We start from the raw sequence: 23,449 nt of genomic DNA on the forward strand, positions 1-23,449 counted from the left end.
TTACGTCATCTTGGGGTTGATGGGCCAATCAGCTTCAGCAGCTGGACTCACGAAAGACCAATGAGCGGCTGTCTAGCTGCCGCGGGGTCAGCTTTGGGCGGAAGTGGGTTTATAGACCCAGACGAGCGAGATGGGGGTGAAGCTGGAGGTGTTTCGGGTCAGTGACTCGGGAGTAGGTTAGGTAACTGGTTGGGAGATTTCCTTGGTTTTGGGGCGAAGCTGTACAGAGTGGGGACTCCAAAGAGGGAGCCGCTCCTGGGAGAACGCACTGGAGACTTGAGAGAGACTTTGACGGTTGGGAACTGAGGAGGGGGCGTTACATTGTGGGGGTCGGAGTGGAGCGTCTGGATTTGGGGAATCTAAGAGTAGGGCCTCTCGGGGCTCAGTGAAGGCGGCTCAGTGAAGGAAAGCTCCAGATCCTGGTGGGTGGGCGGGCGCCTCCGACAGGGAGACTCCGAGACTTAGGGAAGCTAAGAACTTTGAAAGTTGAGAACTTCTGGCTTTGAGGTGTTCCCGGCATCTGATTAGGGGAGTAATGAGGTCTCAAGAAGGTGTCTTTGTAGTAAATGCTCTTGTGCTGCTGCTAGGATCTGTGTGTTCTTTGAGACAAAGACTTGGAGGGGACTCACAGGAATAAAGCCTCCTGGATTATGGGGACCAGGCTTTCTGTACCCTTAGTGGGAGTTCTGGGGTTCATAGGAGAGAGCATGAGGAGCTAGTCCTGGATTCTGCCGGAGAGTGTGTCTGTCCTCCAGGCACTGCAGTCTTCCTGGGGTGATGGTCCCAGGCCCTGTTCATGTACCCACTGCCTTTGCAGATGACACTCTACCTCACTTTCCCTGTGGCTATGTTCTGGATTTCCAATCAGGCTGAGTGGTTTGAGGACTATGTCATACAGCGCAAGGTGGGCATAGAGACAATATTCGCCTGTTCATTCAAGCGGTTGGTGAAGTGGGTGGGGCACCAGCGTACTGGGGACCAGACCTAGGTGTGGGGTTCTTGAGTCTCCTGGCTTGTGCCTTCAGTTGTGACTTTGTCCCCACAGAGGGAGCTATGGCCACCTGAGAAGGAGAGTCAGGTAAGTAACCTCCTTTTCATCCCATCAGAGGGAGAGAGGAGTCTGGGTCCCCATAGCCATGATGCATTTTGAATGGAAGTTTTCCCCTTAACCATGGGTAGGTAACTGAGAGAAGAAGGGCGTATGATTTCTTTTTTGCCTTCTTGAGGGATGAAGCTAGTCTCACTTAGACTCCCTATAATTGGCCTGGGGCATCCAGTTTAGATACTGAAATCTGAAGCCAGGGACAGGGTGGTGGGAGAGGGTCCAGCACCTGAGTATGTGCCCCTTCCTTCCTTCCCATTCCATCCCTTTCCCACTCCCAGCGTCAAGAGCTAGAAGAATTCAAAGAGAGGATACGGAAGCAGCGGGAGGAGAAGCTCCTTCGAGCTGCCCAGCAGAGCTCCTGAGGCCTCCAAATGCTTGAGTCCCAACCCCTCCACCCATGAAATAACACATACTCAGTTCCTTGTTGCTTGTGCTAGTGTTTTATTGTTTGCTTTCAGGGGCCCAGTGGGGCCCAGGACAGTTTGGGCCCTCAGGGTGCTTGTGTCTGGGGCTGGGGGCTGCTGTTCCTGCGGAAACCGAGAGCACTGGGGTCCTGAGGGGTGAGCAGGGGTTGAGGGCTGAGGGTCCCAGCTCGTTTCTGCGCTCCGTCCTGTGGATGAGAAGGTATCAGCCAGAGGGAGGACCAAGGGCAGCACAGGTCAGAGATGACACAAACATTGGAGAGAAGGTATTGATGGGAATCCGTGTCCTTCCTCCTCCTGTGTGACTTCCCCCTCTGTCCCCATAGAGAAATCTGTTTACCTTCATTATCTTCCATTTAGGGTGGTGTTTGGGTGTGAGGTGGCAGGTCTTAGGGCTCTTACTGGGGTCTTGATCAGAACTCAGCTGTGCATAGGTACGTGGGAATGTGTGGATGTGCTCCTTATGTGAGTGAGCTCCCGTGTCCTCCTCCCTGAGATGTCACCCCAGGAAGGTGGCCTGTTCTCTCCCTCTTTCTTTCTTAAAACCCTCAGATAAGGTAGGGGCAAGAGCCATGAGTTTCAGCCACAGCTCTGACACTAAATGGCCCTTGTGTGACCTTGAGCCCTTCTCAGGTCTGCTGTATCTGGGGCTTGCTTGGTCTTCTTAACTGAATTCTCAGCAGAAGATGGACAGAGATGAGGGAGGGGTCCCATTCACTCCTGGCCAGGGATGAGCAAGGTTAGAGAGTACAGCCTGGTAGGTGTCATCAGCATTGATGGAACATCACCTACCTTAGGGCCAATGGGCTGAAAGCCAGGCAGGGTGCTGACTGTCACACGCTGGTCATCCATTCGGCGGCCCTGGGTGCTGGCCAGCATGTCCATGAGACTGTCGATCTCGGGTGTGGAGCCATCTTCTGCACGGAGCAGAAACACGTGGCCATGAACATATAGACAGATTCCAGAGGAGCCTGGCGTGGTCATCTCCCTGCCGCCCCCACCCGCACCCCACAGGCTGCCCCTGCACACTGTACTTCCCCCATTCCCACCACCAGGCAGCATCCCCAGGCCCAGACTCACGGCTCTCAGAAGTCTGGCCCGGTCCGGCCTGCAGCGAACAGCGCTGCTCCTCCATCCGACCACCCTGAACGTGGCTCAGCAGGTTGAAGAAACCCTCCTGGTCTGGTGAGCCCGCCTGGGGACGGACACACTTGGTTTGACTGGGGATTCCTCCCCTTCTCTCCCAGTGAGCTGGCTCCCAACCCGTCCCTGAGCCTGCCCTCTTGGCTCCGCCAGCTCTTACCATGGTCCTTGTCGATCTGCTGCTCTGCAGAGCTACTCTGAATGAGACATGAGTCTCCTTGATGCTGGTCCCTGCCCCAAGGGCCCCAGCCAGCAGCATCACTTCACGTGGTGCCACCTCTAGGGACAGGCCTGCCTGTCACAGCGTCCTGCCTGCCGTCCTAGATTGGGTCCTGACTGGGATGGGCTGGGGTCTGGGGCACAAAGGAAGATAATGGGGTTCTGGAGCCACCCCTAAGTCCCAGCACCTGCCACCTTCTAGGGGTCAGTACCAGGATCCTTGCCCTCTGCCTTGGGGCTAGGGACCAATTCATAAACCTTCTGCCCATCAGCACCTCCATGTGGTGACAAATGGGTCAGGGGACCCCGGAGACTCACTTGCTAATTAGGTGCCCTACAAATTAACTAGTCCTGTCAGTTTCAGGCTCTGTGAGTTGGAGGAGCTGAGGTGGAGGTGGGGCGCTCTTACCTGGCTCGAGGGGTCTGAGCCCCCCTCCTCTCCTTTCTCTCCCTGCTCCATCGTTGTTCTTCCACTGGACTCCACTTTCTGCTCTTCTCTGTTCCAGCCCTGTGCCAGGAAGGCCTTTTAAACAACCAGGATGTGGGGGGAGTGGATACCCTCTCTAGTCCCAAATCCCCAGCTCATGCCCCATCTGCTCCCACCCAAGCTTAAGCCCCATAAAGATGATCCAGATAATTGTTTGCCCAGAATATTGCTGGGCCTGGCACAGGGTGGGAGGGAGGGTAGCCTGGGTGTGAACCTCACCAGACCCAGCGGCACTTACTAACTAGGCCCCAAGAGCTGACAGGTGGAGCGTGGAAGAAGCCTAGAGCAGTTTTGGAGAAGACAGGCCAACAGGGGAGTGTAAGGCTGCAGCCCACCTGTGGGATCCAGTGGAGTCTATGTCCACCCTGGCCAGCCCACTAGCTCCCTCACCATACTTATGGCCTCATCCTGCTGGAAGAGCAGTTGCCATTGGCAGGGGGAAGCAGAAGAGGAAGCTGGAGCCCAGGAGCCCTTCCCCACCTCCCTGCAACCTCCTCAGGCACCATCACCCAGCCTAACTCGAGCTCTGCCACTTGGACAGCATTTCCAAAGGACATCCTGGCCACCCTGCCCTCTGCTCATTGTCCTTGAGACCTGGTTGCCTCCCCACTGGACCCCAAGACAAAATCTGTGTTCCCCTGTCCACCTGCCACCCAGATGCAAGTTGAACTGCCTCTGATCCATCACCCCAGACCCATGTGGGAACAGGAGATGAAGTCCCTGCCCCCATGCCTTAACAACTTTATTTCAGTGACCTAGGAGCCTTGTCCCCCAAACAAGATGTCTTTCTGGAAACCAGTTACAGTTTCTTCTCAGAATCTCTGTCTCCACTATCCTACCCCTGCCTGGGACACCCTAATCCAGGGCTCAAGTCCTCAGTGATGATGGGATGTTCAGCAGTGGGTGCACACGTTTTCCAAGGGCAGACTGGGTGGTTTAAAGCAACACTATTGTCTAAAGGCTCTGGAGGATGGAGGTCTGAAATCAGTGTTACCGGGGCTGTGCTTCCTCTGCAACCCGGTTTCAGGGTCTGTCTTAGCTGTACTTCTGCTAGCTGCCGGCTACCTTTGCTGTGCCTTGGCTTGTAAGTACTGCACTCCAGCTGGCCTGTGTGGGCACAGGATGTTCTCTCTGTGTGTCTTCATAGGACAGTCTTATGTGAACACCAGTCATATTGGAATAGGGGCTCGCCTCCTCTGTGTGACCTCATATTAACTAACTAATCTGTGATGATATTACTTCCAAATAAGGTCACATTCTGAGGCACTGGGGATTAGAACTTCAACATCTTTGGTGGTGTGTGGGGGTGCTGATGGTAGGGACACAGTTCAACTCATAACACTGGAGGACCCTGGTTACCCCGTCAAGTACAGTGGGAGATGAGGTGCTTCTGGCTCCTCCTTTTGTACCTGCTGCCTGTTCTGTCTCCGAGGTCTGGAGGAGGTATCTCATCTTCTCTGCTCTTAACCCTCCCTTGGCCTCCATTATTCTCAAAAGCAAACCCAAATACCTTGGAGGTAAGGGAATGGCCAAAATGGATTGGGATGGAGGAACCGCCCTGAAGGTGCTGAAAGCCACTGACCCAGGCAGCTCCTTGGTTTTGCAAGTTTGAGCCCAACCTGAGCAACTTAGCAGGACACCATCTTAAAACAAAAAGGACTGGGTACATAGCTCAGTGTCAGAATGCCCCTGAGTAGTTCAATCCCCAGACACGGGGGTGGGGGGTGGGGGGGCACTGATGTACACTTCAGGTGGAGGGAACGTGTGGCTTATGAACTACTTACTGAGATCAAACTTTTGAAGAAGACAGAGGGAAGGCTGGGGGTAAAGCTCAGTGGTAGAGCGTTAGCCTAGCCTCCCCAGCACTACAGGGGGTAAAAAGGAAAAGAGCCTAAACTCCCGCCTAGGCTGGCAACCACCCTGGTTTGCCTGTGAGTGCAGCATTTTTATCACTGCAAGTCCTGTGCCCCGGAAAACCTCTCAATCTGGGCAAACCAGAATGGGTTATTCTGACATTGTCCTAAAGAAAACAGGCTCCTGTCACATTCCAGACTGTCACCTCCAGCTGCACATGTCAACCCCCTCCCCTTTCCTCCACAGGAATGGCTGTTCCTAGATGTCATTCAGAGGTTAGTCCCTCAGAGAGGCCGCCTGGCACCTCCCCCAGCTCATGTACTTGCTATAACTAGTCTATTTCCTTCAGGGAAGGATTGCTTCTTTTACTCCTTTAGCTTAACTTATGAGAGAAAACACACGACCTATGATCTTCTGAATTTGGCTTATTTCGATAAACATAATGGTCTCAAGTTTCATCTGTTTTCCTGCAAATGCCGTAATTTAATTTTTTCAATGGCAGAATAAAATTCCATTGTGTGTATATGCGTATATATATATATATATATATATATATATATATATCCCTTTTTCCTTATCCATTCATCTATCGATGGACCCTTAGGCTGGCTCCATGGTTTTGCTACTGTGAATTGTGCTGCTATATACATATATCACTATAGTATACTGATTTTTTGACAATCACTGAGCCACACCCCCAGCCCTTTTTATATTTTATTTTGAGACAGGATCTCATCAATTTGCTCAGGAACTTGCTAAGTTGCTGAGGCTGGCTTTGAACTCACGATCTTCCTGCCTCAGCTGGGATTACAGGTGGGCACTCCTGTGCCCAGCCCTGACTTAAATTCTTTAATATAAATACTGAGGAGTGGTATAGCTGGGTCATATGGTGGTTCCATGCTTAATCTTTTGAGGAACCTCCATAGTGATTTCCATACTGTTCATGCTAATTTACAATCCCACCAACTATTTAAAAATGCTCCTTTTTCTCCACATCCTCTCCAGCATTTATTAGTTTGTATTCTTTTTTTTAATTGGTTGCTCAAAACATTACAATGATCTTGACATATCATGTATCATACATTTGATTCAAATGGGGTATGAATTCTTATTTTTCCCAAGTGTAGTTTGTATTTTTTTAAGAGAGAGAGATGAGAGAGAGAATTTCAATATTTATTTTTTCTACTTCTCGGCAGACACAATATCCCTGTCTGCATGTGGCACCGAGGATTGAACCCGGGCTGCACGCATGCCAGGCGAGCGCGCCACCGCCTGAGCCACATGGCCAGCCCCTAGTTTGTATTCTTGATGACTGCCATTCTGACTGGAGAAAGAGCAAATATCAAATTTCACTGTAGTTTGATTTACATTTCCCTAATTGCTAATGATGTCAAACATTTTAAAATATATTTGTTGGCCATTCATATTTATTCTTTCAAGAAGTGTCTGCTTAATTTATTCGCTCATTTATTAATTTGGGTTACTTGGGTTTTGTTTTGTTTTTTTTTTTTGGTGTTGAGTTTTTTGAGTTCTTAGTACATTCTAGATATTAATCCTCTGTCAGAAGAGTAGCTAGCAAAGATTTTTCTCCCAGCACTTTTCACACTCTTGTTTCCTTTGCTGTGCAGAAGCTTTTTAATTTGATGCACTATTTTCTGAGCTTTAGGGGTCCTATGGAGAAATTCTTTGCCCCCCAAGCAACTTTAAGTGCCCCATGGGTGGGCAGGCCTTCTGCTCTTATTCACTCTTGTGTCCCATGTAAGTGGCAGGGGACTCCACACCTAGGAAACTGCCCCCACCCCTAGTACTGGGGATTGAACCCAGTGATAATATCTTATGGAGCTACATCTCTAGACCTACATCTCTAGGCTGGCCTCAATCTTGTAATCCTCTTGCCTCAGCCTCCTGAGTAGTTGGGGGTTACAGTTATGGGCCACTGTGCTGGGTTTGGAACATTCTTTTTTTTTTTTTTAAATTTTTTTTTTAATATTTATTTTTTAGTTCTCGGCGGACACAACATCTTTGTTGGTATGTGGTGCTGAGGATCAAACCCGGGTCGCACGCATGGCAGGCAAGCGCGCTACCGCTTGAGCCACATCCCCAGCCCTGGAACATTCTTAACATGGCTGAGTGAAGAAACCAGTTCAGATGAGCAGGACTCCCTATTCACACGTTACATCTGTAACCTCATTTGTATAGGTGATGCTGGGACTGTGCCCTCAGAAACAACAGGAATAAGCACTCAAATTATGAGTTGAATGTAACTGTGTGTGCATGTCACTCACCCCATGTGTATTTACTTGTGAATATGAGATTGTCAGCCTACGAGGGTAAGTGTCCTATCTAGTGACACGCATTCCTTCAGGTACAGGTTCCTGGATCAAATTCCAGTAGGTTCACTCATATGGTGTTAGGGCTCCTGCAGATCCTGTTTCCTCCACTGCACCAGGCTCCCTGTTGTAATGTCAGGCAGGACTGAAAGAAAATTGGATAGCTCAAGTGCATGGCACACAATGGGTGCCCAGGCTTCCTCGCTGCTGGTGGTGCTGCTGCTAATACAGAAGCTGCTGGAATACAGAAGACAAGTGGGTCCTGGTTCCAGACCAGGAGGAGGTTTGGGAGCCCCTGTCCTCGCAGAGACACTCTGTATCTCCCAGACAGAGGAACTTCTGGACAGGGTGCTGATTGCGACTGTGTAAGGCAAAGGGGTTATTGTCCTGCGGTCCTTCTTGCTCACCGCACACAAGACAGGGAAAGTGGCCGAACTCTCGTCTGTGAGCGCATGGGTTGGGGTGTGTCCCTCCGGAGCCTGCGTGGACACACCTGCCGGCCTAATCCGCGCTGGGGTTCCTTGGTCTCCCCAGCGCCTTCTGCGAGGCGGGCCAGGTGCGCAGGGGCGGGGAAGGGGGCGTGGCCCACGTGGGTGACGCGCAGAACCACGCCCCCACCTTGGGACAGACCCGGAAGCCGCGGCGTTGCTCGAGGGGGAAGATGGCGCCCTCGGGGCTGAAGGCGGTGGTGGGGGAAAGTGAGTGCCTTCGCGGGGCCGGGCTCCGTGTCCCCTGCGGGGCGGACGCCGGGGCGCACGGTCTCTGGGAGCCCAGGACCCCGGCGGGGAGTTGGGGGCTGAACTGGTTGGTGCCCAAGCGCCTGACCCTCGAGGGGGCGGGCGGGGACTTGGTTCCAGCGGACGCCCAGTTCCTCAGTTGCTGTAGCAGAACAGAGCTGGGCCCGGGTACCCAGAGGAGCCGGTAGTGGGTGGCGGAGGCTGGAGACATGACCCCTGGGCCCCCTAAACTGCCTGCAGGAGGAGGGCATAGTTGGACCTCTCCAGACTCGGTGTCTGAGCCGGGCAAAGTTCTCGGGCTGGACTCTAGTGGCCCCACCATGCGCTGGTCAGAGACTCCAGGTGGTTTGAGTGCTCAGGGGGCGTGTCCAGGCCCCACGGGGTGATGTGGGGGGCGCCTTCCTCCTTGCCCTATCCTCGGGAGCCCCTTGCAGCGACAGGACCCAGGCGTCCAGGCCTCGCGGGCGCAGGTCCTCTACCCCTCCCCCACCTCTGGTAGTTCCGGCCTCAGCTGCTCCTTCCGCCCTGGCGGTCCAGATAACAGTGGACGTGACACTCTGGCCGGGGCAAGCGAGGCCACCCTGTTCCTTTTCTCCATTCCTTCTTCTGGGCAGGGCAGACTGGCTCAGACCTCCAGCACTTCAGCCCCAAAGGGAGGCCCTTATACAGTGGGTGATGGGAAGAGGGGATACAGATGAGGAAACTGAGGACTCGTGGTTGATGGGATGAGCACAGCTAGGCACACATTAGAGCTGGGAACTTGAGGTCTTGCAGTGTAGTCTTAAGTGGATCTAATGGAGGTGGGGTGGGGGCCTGATTGGTAGGCCCACAGAAGGAAAATTGGAAGTGGGGAGGCAGACCCTTCCTCTCCATTCATTCATGGATATATGGAATGGCAACTTGTACCCCCAGCCCTGTGCTGCTTAGGATAGAGGGTACTTAGGCAAGTTGCCTGTTCTCTCAGAACCTGTTTCCCTGTCTGTAAATTGGGAAGGGGCTGATGCCAGGAGCTACCTCTCCAGATCAGGGGGCAGGGGTGAATGGGAGTTAAGATGAGGGTCTAGCATCCTGAGCCCTCCCCACTCTTCCCTGCAGAAATTCTGAGTGGAGTCATTCGAAGCGTCAAAAAGGATGGGGAGTGGAAGGTAGGGGTAACCAGAGTTGGCCCCTTGCCCCAGTCTACATGGGGGGTCCCTCTGTACCCACAAGAAATTTTTGAGGAGGCTGTTGATCCATGGGGTGGGAGCTGGGTGTATGGGTCTTGGGTCCTCCGTCACAGCCAACCCTTGAAACTGTTGACCTCTCCACTTCCCCCTGCCCCTTCTGGGGTCAGCCATAGCTCCTTCTGCCTCTTGCCTGCCCATTGGTCCATCTGTCTGTCCATTCACCTGGACAGGTGCTCATCATGGACCATCCAAGCATGCGTATCCTGTCGTCCTGCTGTAAAATGTCAGACATCCTGGCTGAGGGCATCACCAGTGAGTGGACCCCCACCTCATGCTCTGGGTAGAACCTGAGTATGGGATCCCCTGAATGTGGGGCCCTTGGATATAACTCTTAAATGTGAGATCCCCTAAAGTTATTCCAAACTCCCAAGTATGTCCCTGTCCCTGCATAGACCACCTAGAGCATGTGACCAAGTACATCTCTCAGGTATGCAAGCTGAGGGTCCCACGAAGGACCCTGTCTGCAGTCCTTACCAGGGACTGCTGAGGGCTCAGCCTCCTTGACTGCAGCCCCATGTAGAGCTCCCAGGGAGCCTCTGAGCCTGGCCCCTTGTGAATGCATAGCCTTCTGTGGGTGACCTGCAGGGTATATGGCTGTGTGGTCCTAAAGATACAAAACATGTAGCTCCTGGGTGTCTGTCTCCTGCTTAGAACTTCAGGTGATGCAGCTCCCCTAAGCATCCAATCCCCCAAGCCTGAGACTCTCCATGTGGCCCTGGCCTATGCCACCCACGAGTACCCCTTCTTCTGTTGCTATTAGTTGTTGAAGACATCAACAAGCGGCGTGAACCCATCCCCAGTCTGGAAGCCATTTATTTGCTGAGCCCCACGGAGAAGGTGCCTCTATGAGTGAGCATGCTCATGGGTGCATGCATGTGTGTGGCCTCTGGGCATGCTGTGTCCGGTGGAGGATGGGCAGTGGCTGGGGGGCCCAGGCAAAGGATGGGTCTGGGGTGTAGGGTCAGGCCCAGAGAGTGATCTGCATTCCCCAGTCGGTTCAGGCACTGATCGCAGACTTCCGGGGAACCCCGACCTTCACCTACAAAGCAGCACACATCTTCTTCACTGATAGTGAGTGAGGAGAGTGGGGGATGTGGAAGGGTAGTGGGTGAGAATGTGGGGTGGCTCTGGTCTGATGGCCCCTCTGCCCAACCCAGCCTGCCCCGAGCCCCTTTTCAATGAGCTGGGCCGCTCTCGCCTGGCAAAGGTGGTGAAGACGCTGAAAGAAATCCACCTTGCCTTCCTCCCCTACGAGGCCCAGGTACAGCCCAGGTGGAGGTGGGGTGTCTGTGACCAAATACAAAATATGTATAGAGATTCAGAGAGGGAAGGAGCCAACCTAGGAGCTTTGTGAACCCTGCAGATCTTGGCAACTGGTGTTCCATCCCTCTGGGCTGCTCCAGGGGTCAGCATGGAGTCTTCCCAAGGGGGAGGACTGGGGGACTTACCTGTGGACTCTTACGGGCATTGATTGGTGGCTGCCCCCAGACTGCCTTGAGACTAGCAGAGCAGACTCCGGAGACCAGGGAAGGCCCAGGCAGATAGATGCAGGTAGCAGCAGCTTCAAGTTAGGCAGGTTTGACCTACAGTGGTGGCCCTGGCACTTGTGTCCCCCAGGTGTTCTCCCTGGATGTCCCTCACAGCACTTACAACCTCTACTGCCCCTTCCGGGCAGGGGAGCGAGCACGGCAGCTTGAGGCACTGGCCCAGCAGATTGCTACACTGTGTGCCACTCTGCAGGAGTACCCAGCCATCCGCTACCGCAAGTGGGGACCCAGCCCAGCCCACAGGCCCCATGCTGCCCTCTGCCCTTGACCCCATCCTGCATCCGGTTTTTAGTCTCTCTTCGGACCCCAGTCCTAGTCCTCACTCTGACCCCTAACTCCCATCCTCAACCCCAACTTTAACCTCCTGACTGTGACCAGCCCTTCCAGACCCCATATTCTAATGTCCTTGTGTCTGACCATCCCACTTCTAGGGGTCCAGAGGACACAGCCCAGTTGGCCCATGCAGTCCTGGCCAAGCTGAATGCCTTCAAGGCGGACACTCCCAGTCTGGGCGAGGTGAGGGGGTGTTGGGGAAATGGGTCAAGGCCCTGCAGGTCAGGGTCAGGGTCAGCATTAGCATCCTTATCCCTGCCTCTAACTCTCCTGAGCCACCCAGGGCCCTGAGAAGACCCGCTCACAGCTGCTGATTGTGGACCGGGCAGCAGACCCTGTGTCCCCACTGCTGCATGAGCTAACGTTCCAGGCCATGGCTTATGACCTGTTAGACATTGAACAGGACACATACAGGTGGGTGGACCTTGGAGCCTGCTGACCCCAGTTGCCCCCAACCTGGGACCCTTGTGCTTACCGAGTGCCCTGACCCTCATGTCCCCCTTCCTGCCCTTACAGGTATGAGACCACCGGGCTGAGTGAGGCTCGGGAGAAGGCCGTGCTGCTGGACGAGGACGACGACCTGTGGGTGGAGCTTCGACACATGCACATTGCTGATGTGTCCAAGTGCGTGCTCGCAGTGGGTGCTGGAGGTGTGGGCCCCGCCTGGATGCCCCTAACTCCTTCCTCCTATGGGCCCGCTATGTGGCTATGGGATCCCTGCTGCCCCCAGGCTTTGGGTCTAGGCTTTGGACTGACCCTCCATAAGTCACACCCTTCAGTGGGACTCTTGACTGTCCTCCAGCCTCATCCTACCCCCTGGACCCCCAGGGACATGTCCCTGCCTGTCATTTCCATCTGCGAAACTACACTAACCTCACACTGAAGTCACAGCACCAGCCCCTATCTCACCCTGCCCTCCCTCTTGGCTAGGAGGGTCACGGAGCTTTTGAAGACATTCTGTGAGAGCAAGAGGATGACCACTGACAAGGTAGTCCCCACCCCAACCTTGGCTGGGAGTGGAGGAAAGCCCCTCCCACTTGGATGAGGGCGGGGCCTCATCCAAGATGCTGAGCCTGGAGTGGGATCCCGGTGGGCAGGGTTTGGCTTCAAGCCCACCCCCTGCGGTCTCCCACACTCCCTCAGGCCAACATCAAAGACCTGTCCCACATTCTGAAAAAGATGCCGCAGTACCAGAAGGAGCTGAACAAGGTGATAGAGCCCGGGTGGGTGGAACCTCCATCCCGGGGCTGCTGAGGCCCTCAGCCCCAGGCTCTGTCCTGCGCTCTGCCGTGACTCCACATTTGTGACCCCAACTCCCACACCCCACTCTGCAGTATTCTACGCACCTGCATCTAGCCGACGACTGCATGAAGCGCTTCAAGGGCTCCGTGGAGAAGCTGTGCAGTGTGGAGCAGGTGTGGTGGGGCCGGCCCAAAGGGCCATCCCCTGAGAGGGATGGGGTTTGGGAGAGGGCGGAGCCTGTTGGGGGGTCCTGGTGAGCAGGTGGGCGTGTGGAGTGGGAACCTCAGGGGTGGGACCTGGTTGGGGGGTGTGGTCTTGGAGAGGGGAGACTCGAGTGAGGGGTGGAGCTTGTGGGGAGGTGGTCCTGGGGCTGGGTTGAGGCCTGGGCCTATTTGGGAGCGGCAGCCTTGGAGAAGTGGGGCCTCAGGAGACCTGTTGAAAGATGAGGTGCCCGCAGGACCTGGCCATGGGCTCGGACGCAGAGGGCGAGAAGATCAAGGATGCCATGAAATTGATCGTCCCCGTGCTGCTGGATGCAGCGGTGCCACCTTATGACAAGATCCGCGTCCTGTTACTCTACATCCTCCTACGGAATGGTGGGTGGGCCTGGGGGTTCTTGGGACTTCCCTTTCACCGGTGTCTCTTAACAATCCCGGGAAACTTTCAGCCCTACAGCTTCCCAACACCAGGCATGCTGAATCCATCACATCCCCTTTCGGGGCCCTGTGACCCTTTTCCAACTATGAGATCCTCCACAGAGCCCTTCCCTCCTCCCATTAAACATGGAATTTATCCCAAATAAGCGTTTCTTTAAACTTGGTATCCCCTCTACTGATTCTGGAGGACCCCATTCTCCCTCAGGGATGCGGATCCATCGTCTCCCTGGCATGAGAATTTCCCTTTACACTAACTCCAGGGGATGCCTGGATCCTGAGGATCTCCCAACAGTGGGACGTGCTCATCCAAGTCCTGGGATACCTCTTAGCCCCGGATCCTGTGTAGCCACTTTCTGGCCCCCTTCCCCTTCCCCAGGTGTGAGCGAGGAGAACCTGGCCAAGCTGATCCAGCATGCCAACGTGCAGGCCTACAGCAGCCTTGTCCGGAACCTGGAGCAGCTGGGGGGCACCGTCACCAATCCTGGGGTATGCCAGGAGCAGGGTCAGAGGCTGGGTGGAAGGAGGCTGAGGGCTTGTGGGGGCAGCTGGGGAGAGGGCCTAGGTCAGAGCCTGGTCCTGTGGTGTGGCTGCACAGGCATGCGTGGCCCATGGGGACAGAGTGCCAGGGCCAATCCTAGGGCACACGGTAGGCAGCAGGGTGAGGTGTGCTCACTGCCACACTGGTCCTGGTGACAGTGCAATGTGGGGTATGTGCTCTGAGGGCTAGGGGTATGGTAGGGTCACCGGTGTTTGGGCAGCAAGGCACCCAGAGGACTTGGGGCTCCCTGAGGTCACAGTGGACACTCTACCCATGCAACACACACGGCAGCTTCCTGCACTCAGCTCTCGGTTTAGTCTCTCCTGTCTCTCTCTCTGGCCCTACGTGTCCCACCTCCCCTGATCCTGCCTCCTCTGCGGGCCCTGTGTGCCCTTGTCCCCATCTCTCTCGCTGGCCTCTGTCTTCCATCTTTCTGTCTTTCTCTTTGCTCTTGTCTCTCTCCTTCCACCCCACTTCCTTCCCTATCTGCTTCTGTCCTTGTCTCTCTCAGTCTCCTGAATCTCTCTCTCTCTCTCCTGTTCCACCTCTTCATCTTTGTCTGCCTACCCGCTAGCCAGATGAGGCCCCAGTCCCATCTGTGACCCACCTCCTTCTCCCTCACCCCCTACTGGCCCCACCTGGCCCTGCCCACAGGGCTCAGGGACTTCAATCCGGTTGGAGCGGAGGGAACGCTCGGAGCCCACCTACCAGCTGTCCCGCTGGACTCCGATCATCAAGGACGTGATGGAGGTACTTGGGTGGGGGCTCGGGCCCGTTCCCCCTGATCCTGTCAGCCTCCCTCCTCCTCCTCGTGCTAAGCCTCGGGGCTTAATGGAAAATCCCTCATTACTGGATTCTCCTGACACCCAGTCTGCTCTGGTCACCCCAAACACACACCCCAGGAATTAGGGCAGCAGAGAGCCCTTTAGCTGGGGAGTCTCTTCCTCTCCACCCACTGGCCCCCTCCTCTGCATCCCCCTCTGTTATCTTCCTACGACCCCTAGATGCCCTCCCCTCACCAGCCCCTGGCCATCCTGCGGCCTGAAAGCGCAACATCAAATAGCCATAGGCCAGGGGCGTGGCTTCCGTCTCCTTGGGGAGTTCTGGTACCCCTTTCTGCTTGGCAGCCCGGCCACCTGGCCTCCCCGCCCATGCAGCTTGGAAGTCTGAATTCCTAGGTCCCAAGGGCTGAGGATGTTGATTCGTGGGTCCCCAAGGGGCAGGAGGCGCAGACAGTGGCTCCGCTTTGCCAGGATCTTGACCTCTGTGAGGACTCCAGTCCTTGGTCCCCGTTGTCTGGGGCTCATCTCCTAAACCTCCCTCTCCGGCCCCCCAGGATGTGGTGGAGGACCGCCTGGACCGGAAGCTGTGGCCCTTCGTGTCTGACCCTGCTCCCTCCTCCAGCTCCCAGGCTGCTGTCAGGTGAGGCCCTGGAGATGCCCTTCACTATCATCCAGGCCCACATCTGAGGGTGGAGTGGACGGCCTACACTGACCTCTTCCCCCCCACAGTGCCCGCTTTGGCCACTGGCACAAGAACAAGGTGGGCACCGAGGCTCGGCCTGGACCTAGGCTCATTGTGTACATCGTGGGTGGTGTGGCCATGTCAGAGATGAGGGCCGCCTATGAAGTGACCAGGGCCACTGAGGGCAAGTGGGAGGTACTTATTGGTGAGTAGCCAGGACTGGGGTTCTCAGGGGGCTAGAGTTGGACTTGGGGGTCCCTGAGGGATTGGAGCTTAGGCCTCTGGGTGTCTAGGGATGGACTCTGGGGTCCCTGGAGGTCTGGTGTGGGTCCCTAGAGATTTGGGATTAGACTTTGGGAGCCCTAGGGGGCTGGATCCTGGACTCCAGGGTTTCTGAGGGGCTGGGAGTTAGGTTGCCAGGGAAGGGGTCATCTGGGGCCTGCACTCCCACATTCTCTAGACTCCTGGATCTTAGAAAGTCAGGCTCTTGGTTTGCTGAGGGGCAGGGACAGGCCTCCAACCAGCCAGGACCCAGAGGCCAAGGAAGCACCCTGTTCCTCCCCAATCTCCCCTGCTCACCAGGCTCGTCCCACATTCTCACCCCAACCCGATTCCTGGATGACCTCAAGACACTGGACCAGAAGCTGGAGGACATTTCCCTGCCCTGACCTTGTGCCCCACCTCTGATTCCTCCCTTTACAGAGAAATAAATCTTCCCTCTCTCTACCAACGAGCACCCACCTTGCTTTCTTCCCAGGGAAGACCCTGGGAGCTGAGCTGGATCAGGCCTGTGCTGCAGGCCTTACACACACTGCCAGAACCTTCCCCTGGCCCCGGGGGCATCCTCAGCCCTGGGGGAGGTTAAGAACCCTGCTCAGGTTTGACAGTGGGTGGCCCTGAGGTTTGCCGGCTGTGAGGCCCTGGCTACCTTGCTGGGTCCCCATGCAGAAATGAGGCCATCAATAGCAGCTGCTTTGCAGAGAAGATGACAGTGTGGGAGAACTGACGGCACAGGGCGATGGCAGGTTCTCCATGCCCTTGTGACAGGGCCGTTACTGTTACATTAACAAGCACAAAGGGCTGGTGGTGTTCTCCCCTCCTCCTCCCCCAGGACTGTCCCAAGGGGGCCTGCAGCCACATGCAGCTGAGGTTGTGCCCGGCTCTGGGAATGACGTTCTCCCCACCCCAGGTGTTCACGGGCTCCTGACTGCAGGACGGATCAGAGCCTTTACTGGAGCGTTTGTTTTCCAGGGTTGCCACAGACTGGCTGGCTTCACAGAAATTTATTGTCCTACGGTTCTGGAGGCTGCAAGTCTGCACCAAGGTGCCAGCCAGGTCGATTTCTTCCGAGGCCTCTTGGCGTGTAGACAGCGTCTTCTCCCTGTGCCCTCACATGGCTGTCCCTCAGTGTGTCTCGTCCCAGTTTTCTCTGTAAGGACACCAGTCGTCTTGGATTAGGGCCCACCTTATGACCTCATTTTTACTTGTCTCTTGAGAGACCCCATCTCCAGGTCATTCTGAGATCCTGGGGGTCAGGACCTCAGCGTGTGAATACCAGGGAGTCACAAGTAGCCTCCAGCACTTGGCTGAATGGAGTGTGAATAAGAGCGCGTGAGGACAGACTCAGCCCTGCAGGCCACCAGAGGCCCGGCAGGGGGCTGTGGGAGGCAGAGGGCCCCGAGGCAGGGTTGGTTAGGGGAGACTTTCCCTGCGAAGAGTGAAAATCCAGAGGGGCTGAGGAGGCTCAGTGGGGACAAAGGCTAGAAGGTGGAAGAGCAGTCGGCTGAGCTGGAGGGAGGGTATTGACCAGCCACAAGATCTGAGAGCACTAGGGCCACGCGGCCGGGTGAGGATTTGGGTCCCCGCTGGAGTGACGGGAACCACACGGTGTAACTGGCCCCGTGCCCTCTAGAAAGAGGTCCCTGAGGAGGGCCCGGGGAAGGGGCGGGGAGGCTGGGGACAGCGCCCCCTGGTGGGGAGCTGGTTGTTTCCTCTCGGTCACCTCCCGGGTTGTGGCCCATCCCAAGGCTGGGCCAGGAGTGGACACAGGGCACAGGGGACCCTCCTGATTTTGAGTCACAGATTTGTTTGAGAGTTTAGGGAAATTTAAGGACACTTCCCCCCAAATTGCACACATCTTTGTGCAGGTGGAGCCTGAGACAAACTGCGACTCAGCAGTTCAGGTAGATTTCTGGGCCTCCCACCCAGGGCAGAAGTTGGACACGCTGATGGGGAGCGGATGGGGTGCATGCGGGCAAGAAAGAAGATTTGACGCAAGCCCCTGAGACGGCGTCCTGAATACCCTGCGGCAGGGACCCGTTTTAACCGGCGGAAGACGGAGGGAGTGGGAGGGACATGGTTTTAAAGTTACTTAAACTCAGGGTCCTGGGAAGCCGCGGCTTGGCTCCAGGTCCCGCCGGTGTAGTTCAGCGCAGAGAGCGCCAGGGGGCGCTGCGGCCCGACTTTTGGCTTCTTTGCTCCTCCGTCTGTGTAACTGAGCTGGAAGTAGGTGGAGGGTTCTTCTGTGTTTCTCAGCGAAGACAAAATCCTGTTGTGTAAACCACCTCCGTTTCTGCTCCTTATACTTAGATGACACAATGTTTCTGCACTAAAGACAAATATTGTAAATATTCACAGGTCCCTGGGGACAACAGCCTCTGGCATTATTAGTCCTAGAAGGGCATCTCACCAAGCCCTCTACGCGCCTTCGGCAGATCCTCAAAACCTCGTATTTGGGAATAAACCCCAACCTCCTCTCTCTGCATCCAGTGATATTGACCTTCGCAACTCATTGTCCACCTCTTAGGCTGATGGCCCTCTAACAGGCCACACTGTTCCTGCCCAGGGCCCTTGCACCTGCTGCTCCTGGCCTGCAACTCTCTCTTCCTGCTTTTCCATCTCTGCTCAGTTGTCACTGCCTCAGAGAGCCTCACAGTATTGATTGCTGCTTGGCACATTTTCTTTTTTGTTTTCTTCCTGGCCCGTGGACTGTCTGACTTTCTAGATTGGTTGGTTGCTTCCTCATGACCTAGTGTTAACTTTTTCTCTAAAATACACTCCCCTTTGCCCTCCCATTTCTCCTGTCAACAGGTGCTTGGGACAGCAGCCTTGGTTACAACCAGATTTAGCTGTAGCCAGAATAACACATGAGGCTGGATACTTCCTTCCTCACGTGAGGGGCTCTGTAATGCCACCTAGCTAAGACTGGTCACCAGGCTCGGGGGCTGTCCCTTGTTCTCAGTAACGCTCCACCTGAAGAGGTTAGCAGCCACCAAGTCTAGGTCTATTATCCCTTGAGGATTATTTCCAGCTGCATCCTTCCTGCCGCTGGAATTAGCCCGGAGGGACAGAATTTTCTCTCTTAGCAACTAGTTGGTTTGTCCACAGTAACATCCTGATACATTTTCTTCAGTGTTATTCATGGGGTTCCTCAAGGTCACTGGACACATGAGCTCAGCAGGGAGGAATGGAGCGGGGACAAGTCTGAAGGTCATTTGCGGTTACATTGTAAATACCTTGTAATCCCCCGCCCCACCCCAGGCTGCGGCTGCCATGGCAACAGTGATGGGGCTTCCCGGGCAAGAACCCTGGTGGGTTTGTGTATTTATGTACATCACGGGGCCCAAGGGCTTCTCTTGTGTTGAACGGAGACTCTAGAATGATTGGTGGGATAGCAAGAGGGAAAGATTGGTGGGTTTGAACTTTCTCAACTTAAAAACAAAAAAGCCAAGTGCTGCAGGTGTGGCTCCTGCCGAGGGCTTGCCTAGCCTGGGGTGTCACCCCGGGCACCTCAGGGTCCAGGGCAACCTGGAGTTTCCAGCTGAACAGGAGAGGGGGCGCTGGGAGCCCTGGCAGGACAAATAGGGTATGGTGGAGAGCCCAGGGAGGGGCTGGGTGCCCGCAGGCAGGAAAGGGAAGTTAGCCCAGGAAACGCTGCGGAAATGACAAGAGTGGCGAGAGGACACCGGGTGCCCTGGGGGACCCAAGACGGTGAGCAAGCCAGGGAGCTTCCCTTTTTAAACATTTTTTTTTTTAGGGGAAAAGTTGCTCAAAATCTTAAAACACAAATTAACCAACAGTTTCACCCAAGGACATTGTGAAAAAGGGTCAGGTGGGGAAAGGTCCCTGCGAGCAGAGGGTTTTACTCCGGTGGAACCAGAAGTGAGGCTTCCCGGGGCCTTGGGAGTGGGCAGCAAGGACGGGGAAATCTCAGTCACAGGCCCCTCCACCACAGTTCTCTTCTGAGACCCCTCAGAATCTCAGTGGCTGAGCTGGGCACCGTGGACACACCCGCAATCCCAGCGGCTCGGGAGGCTGAGGCAGGAGGATCACCAGTTCAAAGCCAGCCTCAGCCACTCAGTGAGGCTCCGTCTCTAAATAAAATATAAAAAAGGGCTGGGGGTGTGGCTCAGTGGCTAAGCACCTCTGGGTTCCATTCCCAGTACCCCCCCTCCAAAAAAAAAAATCTCAGTGGTTGGGGAAAGTTCTAGAAAACTCATGAAAGGCAAAGTTTATGAAGCCCTTACTCTGTGCCAGGCCTCATCCTAGGTGCATGTACAACACTCTGTCCTCACCACGGCCCTGTGAGGTCATCACCACTAAGGCTCCTGTGACAGGTGGGGAAACTGAGGCCCTGAGGTGCTTAGCAGTGTACTGAAGTAAGGACTGTGGCCTTGACAAATGGCCATCTGAAATCCAGCCGTCTGGGGGGCCTTTCCCACACGGCTCCCCCGCAAGTTAGCTGTTGTCTGTGCACAGCTGCCCAGGGCTCCTGCGGCCGTGCGGAGGGGATGCGTGTTCACTCCTGGATGCTGAAGAGCTGGGTAAGGGGGCGCCCAACTTGATAGCAGGAAACCAGGCCAGTCGCGTCCTGCCCGCCACCTTGCCCTCTGGTCCCGAGTTCCTCATTTGGGGGTGGGCGGGTTTCTTCACCACCAACCCTTCATTCCTTTCATACTGTGAACTTGTGCGTTCTCTGTTTTTGTTTTCAAATAGGGATACTTTATTCCTGTAATTTCCTTAAGGGGAAGAGGAGATGTGGAGGAGCAGCTCAGAGGATTCAACACAGCAGATACGATACGCCGCTCCAGCAAGTCTGAGGTCCAGCGCGCCACACCAGGGCTGTGGGGGACACTATGGTGGGCAGGGTTTTTGCTAAGAGATCTTACCTGCTCTTCCGACACACGGGCACAAAAGTTGGTAACTGTGCAACGAGGATGTGTTAATTTGACTATTGTAACCATTTCACTACCTGCATTTCAAAACCTTACATTGTGCACCTTAAATATATTACAGTAAAATTTATTCTAGCTGGGTGAGGTGGTGCATGCCTGTAATCCCAGTGGCTCAGGAGGCTGAGACAGGAGGATAGAGAGTTCAAAGCCAGCCTCAGCAACTTAGTAAGGCCCTATAAGCAACTCAGCAAGATCCTGTTTCTAAATAAAAGGTAAAAAAGGGCTGGAGATGTGGTTCAGTGGTTAAGCACCCCTGGGTCTAATCCCCGGTACCAAAAAAAAAAAAAAAAAAAAAAATTAAAGAAAAAAGGTATAGGAATAGTCTCAAAAGATTTTTTTTTTTTTTAAGAAAAGCTACCACCCACACACCTTTTGGTGGTAAGAAATGATAGTCCTAAGGCCACTCCAATTTGAGATCAAATCTGGGCTTCTGCATGTACTGGCTGTGTGACCCAGGACAAGTTGCTTAGACTCTCTGGGCCTCACACTCTCCTTTTGTGAAGCAGAGGTAATAACCATATCTCCCTAACTGGATGGTTACACGGATTCAATAAGGTCATGTGTGTGAGTTGCTCAACACAGATTCAGGCATTGCACAAGTTGTCGATGGGGTTGTTTTACAACTCACAGGTGTTGGGGAGGGTGGTGGGGGGAGCCTGAAGCCAAAGAACTGTCGGATTCTGCCGGACTTCCCTTCCCCCTGGACGGAACCTGGAGAGGCAGGAGCGGGATTCCCAGAGAAAACCTCGGGTTGTTAACACCGGAAATCTCTCACTCTGTTCCTCCTGCTTCCCTGCCCAAGGCTCGCCTGCCCCCACAGGTCCTGCGGCCCCCCCTCCCGCCCATTCTGCACACTGGTTCTCCCCGGGTCAGGAGCGTTGGCCCAGATGGGCCGAGGGCGCGCCCCGGCACACTGCTCAAGAGACCCGACAGCGGCCAGGGCTCTCATTCCCCTTCATTCACAGTGGACGGGAAGCAAATGTCCGTGGTGATTCTTTTCTGGTTTGATAGAGCCACCTGCCATTGCGATCTTGTCACCAGGGCAACAAGTTATCACCTAGTAAGACGGCCAATCAGCAGCCAGGGCTTCCTCTGCAAGATGGCGACAGTTTCTAGGCTTCTGAGTGATACAAGTCCCCTTTGTTCAAAGAAGGCGTCAAGGACAGGTGTCTGTTAACAGCAAAGAGAGCAAGTTGGTGGCAGTTATGAATATTTATAAAGAAAACCAGTTGTATGAGGCAAAAAAAAATCCTATGTGGCTTCAGGGGACACAGAAGCCATTTCCTCTGGCTTTCAGAAAATCCTTTTTTCCTCACTATAAACTGTGAGCATTAAAAGGGGGGCGGCGGGGGGAGAGGGAGTGGCACACGCCTGTCATCCCAGCAGCTTGGGAGGCTGAAGCAGGAGGATCGAGAGTTCAAAGCCAGCCTCAGCAATGGTGAGGCCCTAAGCAACTCAGTGAGACCCTGTCTCTAAGTAAAATACAAAATAGGGCTGGGGATGGGGCTCAGTGGTCGAGTGCCCCTGAGCTCAATCCCTGGTGTGTGTGTGTGTATATATATATATATATATATATTAATTCCTGAATCTTTTTTTAAAAAAAAATATTTATTTTTTAGGTGTAGATGGACACAACACAATGCCTTTATTTTTATGTGGTGCTGAGGATCGAACCCCGGTCGCGCCCGTGCTAGGCGAGCTCTCTACCGCTGAGCCACAATCCCAGCCCCTGGTATATATATTTAAAAAAAAAAAGCAGGATTAAAAAAAAAAAACAACCTGTGAGCATTGGAGGTGCTGGTTCCGTGGCTGTGTGAAGGAGTTTGCTCTCTGTCAGGGATACCTTAATAAACCTTGATTTAAATAAACTCTACTTGGGAAAAACAAGACATTCACTCAGCATGCTGGCATCAAATGGAACACTTCAGAGTGCATTTTCTTACATATAAATTGCATTTCAATAAAATAGATTTTTTTTAAAGAGAGAGAGAGAATTATTTAATATTTATTTTTTAGTTCTCGGCAGACACAACATCTTTGTTGGTATGTGGTGCTGAGGATTGAACCTGGGCCACACGCATGCCAGGCGAGCGCGCTACCGCTTGAGCCACATCCCCAGCCCTAAAATAGATTTTTTAAAATTTGTGTTTGTTATTTGTGGAATTTCCTTGGGCAGCATCAGATGCAAAATTGAGGCCAGGAGAGCCCATTTTCACTGGTTGAAATTGGCAGGATGAAAGGGCTTTATTTTTTTTTTAAAGAGAATTAAGGCTCTTTCTTGTTTCTGACCCAAGGGTTTTCAAACTGAGACCCTAGGGAACCCCAGGGATCCCACACACTACGTCACTTTCTCTTCCAGTGTTCTCAGCTGCTCAGTTCTTCTAGCCTTTCAAAAGCTCTTATCTGAAAAGTTCTGTGGATAAAGTGTTTGAAAAGAAGAACTCTTAAAAAAAAGACCCCCCCTTTCTGTGTGTGATGCTGGGCAAATGCTCTACCTCGGATTGGCACCCCCAAGTCCCCAGATGACTTTTGCTTCCTTGTGCAAACTCTGTTGTGCGCAGGCTGTGTTGGGGTCTTCAGGGAGAAGGGCTGAGCTGGGACTTGTTCTGGACAAGATCTGGCAAGAAAGTGGACCTCAAAGTCCGCACCAGGACCCGTGCAGAGGGACAGGATTTCTTTCTTCCAACCAGGCTCCCGCCTTCCTGCCTCATTAGATTGCTCTCAGTTCCTCAAAACGGGGACACAATGTTCCCTCCACCCAGAAGGCCCTCCCTGGCTTGTTCCCTGGTTAACTCTCGCCTACCCTCCACGTATCCTCAGCCATCTCTCCCTCCACTGAAACCTTCTTGGATTCGTCCACATGGGGCCAGAGTGTTACGTTGGACGTTCTTATGGAACTAGGTTCTTCTCTG

General features: G+C 54.2%; 3 protein-coding genes across 6 annotated transcripts; 2 read left to right on the forward strand and 1 right to left on the reverse strand.

Moving 5' to 3' along the window:
- Nucleotide 1: 1 nt before the first annotated feature.
- Nucleotides 2–1,531, forward strand: Pet100 (PET100 cytochrome c oxidase chaperone). The gene is made up of 4 exons (XM_005332110.5): nt 2–157; nt 818–904; nt 1,046–1,078; nt 1,384–1,531. Exons 1-4 carry the CDS (start codon nt 131–133, stop codon nt 1,465–1,467), a joined length of 231 nt encoding a protein of 76 aa, XP_005332167.1. The 5' UTR covers nt 2–130; the 3' UTR covers nt 1,468–1,531.
- Nucleotides 1,527–3,414, reverse strand: Pcp2 (Purkinje cell protein 2). Its single transcript, XM_005332112.4, has 4 exons — nt 3,299–3,414; nt 2,608–2,722; nt 2,320–2,444; nt 1,527–1,715 (listed from the first exon to the last, which is right to left on the reverse strand). The coding sequence occupies exons 1-4, from the start codon at nt 3,347–3,349 to the stop codon at nt 1,596–1,598; spliced, it is 411 nt and encodes a 136-aa protein (XP_005332169.1). The 5' UTR covers nt 3,350–3,414; the 3' UTR covers nt 1,527–1,595.
- Nucleotides 3,415–8,119: 4,705 nt separating this feature from the next.
- Stxbp2 (syntaxin binding protein 2) lies at nt 8,120–18,073 on the forward strand. Of its 4 annotated transcripts, none has more exons than XM_078035006.1 (19): nt 8,121–8,258; nt 9,393–9,442; nt 9,694–9,775; nt 10,284–10,360; nt 10,516–10,594; nt 10,681–10,784; nt 11,141–11,289; nt 11,502–11,586; nt 11,687–11,817; nt 11,920–12,027; nt 12,334–12,391; nt 12,547–12,612; nt 12,738–12,818; nt 13,103–13,241; nt 13,678–13,787; nt 14,494–14,589; nt 15,176–15,261; nt 15,351–15,508; nt 16,555–18,073. In XM_078035006.1, the coding sequence occupies exons 1-19, from the start codon at nt 8,222–8,224 to the stop codon at nt 16,668–16,670; spliced, it is 1,812 nt and encodes a 603-aa protein (XP_077891132.1). In that variant the 5' UTR covers nt 8,121–8,221; the 3' UTR covers nt 16,671–18,073. The 4 variants fall into 4 exon arrangements, with proteins under 4 accessions (XP_077891144.1, XP_077891132.1, XP_040146480.1 ...); XM_040290546.2 differs by lacking the exon at nt 16,555–18,073 and adding an exon at nt 15,886–16,033 and having other exon boundaries at nt 15,351–15,381; XM_005332114.3 differs by lacking the exon at nt 16,555–18,073 and adding an exon at nt 15,886–16,033 and having other exon boundaries at nt 8,122–8,258.
- The last annotated feature ends 5,376 nt before the right edge of the window (nt 18,074–23,449 follow it).

This window comes from Ictidomys tridecemlineatus, chromosome 2, assembly GCF_052094955.1.
Source record: "Ictidomys tridecemlineatus isolate mIctTri1 chromosome 2, mIctTri1.hap1, whole genome shotgun sequence".
Lineage (NCBI taxonomy): Eukaryota > Metazoa > Chordata > Mammalia > Rodentia > Sciuridae > Ictidomys > Ictidomys tridecemlineatus.